A 4,739-nucleotide genomic window follows, 5' to 3' on the forward strand; every position below is an offset into this window, starting at 1 on the left:
TTTGACATTTTCTGGAGACAGGTTTGGTACTACAGTCATAATCCATTCTCATGCCAGGTGAGAGCACCCATGAAAGCTTGAAAGTTTCAGGCCGCCATGACTTTTTCAGTTGCCAACACAACGGGCGAGGCCTTAACAAGTACCAGCCGAACCTTCTCCTCTGGGTTGATCTGAGCTTGCATGTTGCTTAAATAAGTTTAAGAAACTTTATTGAGCATTTACTCTATTTTCAAAATGTGCATTTCAGCTATAGAAAAAAACCCTTGAGTAAAATACCCCCCCCCCCCCCCCCCCGTTACATCTAAGCATCTGAAACATTATTCCCAGATATTCCTACATCTAAATAATACTAATACCTATTAAACAAAGTACATTATGGTTCACTAATTTGAATTTACCACTTTGAATTATTTCCCTGAAATAAAACAGAGGATTACCATAAAAACAATAAAATAAATTTAAAACACCTACTGCTAGTTCAAGATAATGACAAATACATAATCAAAGATACGACAAAAAGTAAAAGTAAAAACTTTATTTTTACCAAGTAAAAATAAAAATAAAACAGCCCATAAGATAACTAAATAAAAATTCTGAGTCTTCTAACAAATTATGCAATGATATCTAAATTTACATCAGTTTCCTGAATTTAGAAGTCACTGAGGGAAGCACCGTCATTATCAAGCTCTGAAATGTCTCTGTATGTTAAATTGCCATAAGATGTGCTATCTGAGCTGATTACAACGTCTTGCAGTGAAGGGAGTTTTGAACAAACTGTACTGGTAGATGGTGATACGCTCTTCTTCATAAATGGGTCTTTTATATTTACAGCCCCCTCGTTTGGCTGGTTTCCTTTTATTTGCTGCACACAGGTAACTATCCTCAGAGGAGGCAGCTGTTCTTCTGCCTTTGTCTTCTTTTTCAAACGTTTTTGTTGTTTTTGTTTTGTTTGTTGGGGTTTCTGTGACTGGGTTTGATTTTCAGCAGCCAGTTTGCTATTGTTGACTTGAAAGGCTGAGATCTTAGCCTGGATGCTGTCATGTTCTTTTTCCAACTCCCTTTGTTGCTGATGCAAAGTACGTAGAGTCTTGCTTTCTGACAAAACTTCAGCATTTATCTCACTGTATTCATCAAGTGTGTTCTGAAGATTCGTGATTTTACGCTTCATCTCGGAAATACTGTCTTGCACCAACCTTTTCTCTGCAGAAAAATTATACAGTTCCATTTCTAAGCCTTGTTTTTGCTGAACAGAATCTTGCATGTCTTGTAGCGTGCGCCTCAGAACATCAGCCTCCTGTTCTAAATTTTGAACAGCAAGTTTTTCTTCTGAAACGTTCCTCAACAAAGTTGAGATCACTGTGTCAGGAAGCTCATTGGAGCTGGACTCACTGATACAGTCAAATTCAGCATTTTCTCTTTCAATCTCCTGTTTTATCTGTTCTATGCTGTCTTGGAGAGAACTGCTAACTTTCCTCAGAGCACACAGCTCAGCTTCTATCTCCTCCTTCTTTTTCAAAACCTTATTTTTCTCTTGGATTTTCTCCGATAAGGCCTGTTTCTCAACTGCTAGTTGGCTTTTGCTGTATTGAAGAGCCACAATATCAGCCTGGATGCGGTTATATTCTTCTTCCAACTCCTTTTCTTCTGCATTTGCAGTATCAAGAGCCTTGCTTTGTGCCGCAACTTCATCTTTTAATTCGATCATCTGTTGGTGTTCCTCTTGAAGTTTTTGGATTTTCTTTTTCAGCCTGGAATTATTTTCTTCCACCGACTTTTTCTGAGCCAACACGCCACTCAGTTCTAGTCTTAAGCCTCCTTGGAATGTTGAAGATTGTTCCAATTCACGCAGTTGATTTTTCATGTGTGTGGCTTCCCTTTTTAAAAGCTCAACAGCAAACCGTTCTTCTTTAACTGTCCCAAACAGAGCTTGTGGATCAGATGAGTTGACAGTTCCTTCAGGAAGATGTTCAAACTCAGCCTTTTTTATTTGAATCTCTTCTTTTAGTCTTTGTATGCTGTTTTTAAGATGTGAGCTTTCTTTCCTCAAACCACCCAGCTCTGCTTCCGCCTTGGCCTTCGTTTTCATAACTCTGTCTAAAGATTGAATTTCTTCCAACAGAGCCTGATTTTCAGTCCTGAGTAACTTAATGTCTAGTTTTACAGTCTTGACATCTGTAGTTACATCTTCATATTGTTTTTTTAAAGATTTCAATTTCTGGCTTTCTTTTTTAAGAGTCTTCTGTTCCACCTCAAGTTCCTGCTTTAATAATTTGTAATTGCCACCAGTATTTTGAAGCTCTTGTAATTCACACCTCAGCTTGAAACTCGAGTTTTGCATAATTTTTTTCTGCGCCTCCAGTTTAGACAGTTCTTCTTTTAGTTCTTCTTTTTGCTGAGTAGCATCATGCATTACCTGAAGCTCCTGTTGAAGAGCGCAGACTTCCTGTCGTCTTTGTTGGATGGATTCTTTTTCTTTCTGGATTTTTAACTCCAAAGCGTCCCTCTCAGCATGCACGGTGTGCATCTGGACACCGTTCTCAATCTTAAATTTTCGAATCTCTCGCTCAAGCCTGACTGTGTTGTTCTTGAGAAGATTTTTTTCTGCCCATAAAGCCAACAGTTCTGCTTCAGCATCTTCTTTGTTTTTAATAGCAGTTTGGGTTTGATGGATTTCCTTGGAAAGAGCCAAATTTCTTTCTTTCATTTGGCTAATCTTAAGCTTATAAACTTTTGCAGTCTCTTTTATCTCCTCATGGTCTTCCTCCAACTTCTTAAGTTGTCTGTTTTTCTCCTCAAGGGTCTTTTGTTCTGCCTCTAGTTCCTTCATTATCAAGTCATAGTTTTTATTTTCTCTCTTCAGCTTTTTGATCTTACTTGTTAGCTTGGAACCAGAATTTTGCAGACAGTTCTCTTTGTTCCGTAAGGCTAGCAAATATTCAGTGAAATTTTCCTTTTTCTGGACAGAAACCTGCATTTCTTTGAGTCTTTGTTCAAGAGCTTCTGTTTCCTGTTCTAACTGTTGGACTACAACTTCTTTTTCTTTGATCTCTTTAAAACTATTATGTTGTGAAGGGTTGACGCACCTCAAGTCTTCCACCATTTGCAATTTATTTTTTCTTAAAAGCGCTTCCTTGGCTTTCAGCTCCTTCAGTTTGTTTTCCAGTGTTTTCTGGTCCGACAGTTGTTCTATGATGCTTGTCGTTTGTCTTTGATACCTTTCATTCATGCGGTTGTGTGTTTCTATCTTGTCCTGGTAACGTTCACATTGTTTTTCCAAATTGATCTGATTCTGAAGCTGCCTACTTAGTTTGTCAAGTTCTTTTTTCAAACTTTTGTTTAATTTAGAGGCCTCTTTCTTCCGTTTGTCAACGTCTTTGTGCATATCCTCAACCTTTTTGCTGTTACCCAAAGTGCCATGAAGAGCTTCGATCTTGTGACGTAAACTGTCATTTTTTTGTTGCAAACAATCTAGTTGGCCATCCTGAAGAAAGCCCACGTTCACAGCAGTTCTTCTAAAGAAACTCATCATGGAAGTTCTTAAAAATTAAAATAAATTAAAGGCTTTAAAAACTTTAACAGCAAATGCGCTTCTAAATGCGAATCTTCTACTCGAACTGCAGTCTGTGCAACTACAGTTTAGAGAGACGGGGGTGATATATGTTAAAAATATGATGGAGTCATATGACAATTATTTGGTGGGTTTGATGTCATCAGTGATGTCATATTTAATCATAACAACAAAACAAGGCTGTGATGACACGTTATGACACGTAATGACACGTTATGACATAACGTGTCATTACGTGTCATCACAGCCATGTTTTTTTTAAAGATTAGGATAAGTTATGACATCAATGCTTTTGTTTTGTATTTTTATTTAGGACCTGGATTAGTGATGTCATCGCTTAAAAAAAAGCCCATAAAAAGCTGTGATGTCATAGCATTTTTAAAATTTATTTTATTTTTATTTTTTTCATTTTATGTTACCAGGTTGAAAACTGCTATGAAATAAAGGTTTCTTCTGCACATGCTTGGGTTTAAAATACCAACAATTATCTTATCAAAGTTGCACTTCTAGCAAACATCAGAGACATGTGACTGACAAAAAGAAAAGATCATTGAATTGATTCTTACCTTGAAAATGACGATAATTGAAAGCATGAGCAGAGCAGTCGTAGACATTAGTGCATTAGTGCATTTCAATAACACTCCAAACAATCTATCTCCGGGTGACCCTTGTGTGTCAGTGAAAAAGTAAAAAAAAAAAAGGAATTTAAACATTCATGATGTTTGCAGTATTTTTGATTTAAGGTGTAAATGGAAAAAATAAAAAAATGATTCGTTTTTCTATAGCAGTATAAGTTGATAAAAGTTGATAAGCTGTTGTTTTCTTGGGTGCCTGCTGGGTCAGACGGCTGCTCTTTCTGCTGTGGCTCTTGGGGAGAATAAGTGGTTGAGATTTGTATCAAGAAAGACACAGCCATACAATTTACATGCTGATTTCTTCTGATTAAACACAGGCACAGGCACATGTTTGTGTGTTTGTTGGACGGGTAATCCCCTGTATTCATGTCTGTGTGTACGAGGAGGTGCCGGTCAGAGTGATGTGTTGCAGGATGACCTTGAATTAAGAGGATTAAAGTCATATTGAATGTCTCTGGGAATTGAGTTTTTTGAATATGACAGTAAAGCTCTTTTTTTTCTTCATCTGCAGGTCTGGAGGTGTTGTTTGCCATTAC

General features: G+C 37.3%; 1 protein-coding gene across 1 annotated transcript; it reads right to left on the bottom strand.

Moving 5' to 3' along the window:
• Positions 1 to 390: 390 nt before the first annotated feature.
• Positions 391 to 4,479, bottom strand: LOC110015733 (uncharacterized). Its single transcript, XM_020706473.3, has one exon. The coding sequence runs from the start codon at positions 3,527 to 3,529 to the stop codon at positions 650 to 652; it is 2,880 nt and encodes a 959-aa protein (XP_020562132.3). The 5' UTR covers positions 3,530 to 4,479; the 3' UTR covers positions 391 to 649.
• Between the last annotated feature and the right edge of the window lie 260 nt (positions 4,480 to 4,739).

This window comes from Oryzias latipes, chromosome 10 (assembly GCF_053564925.1).
Source record: "Oryzias latipes strain Hd-rR chromosome 10, Olatipes_Hd-rR_3.1".
Classification (NCBI taxonomy): Eukaryota; Metazoa; Chordata; class Actinopteri; order Beloniformes; family Adrianichthyidae; genus Oryzias; species Oryzias latipes.

Coding starts and splice junctions, on each gene's coding strand:
- LOC110015733 (XM_020706473.3), bottom strand. CDS start 3,529: ATGATGAGTTTCTTTAGAAGAACTGCTGTGAACGTGGGCTTTCTTCAG.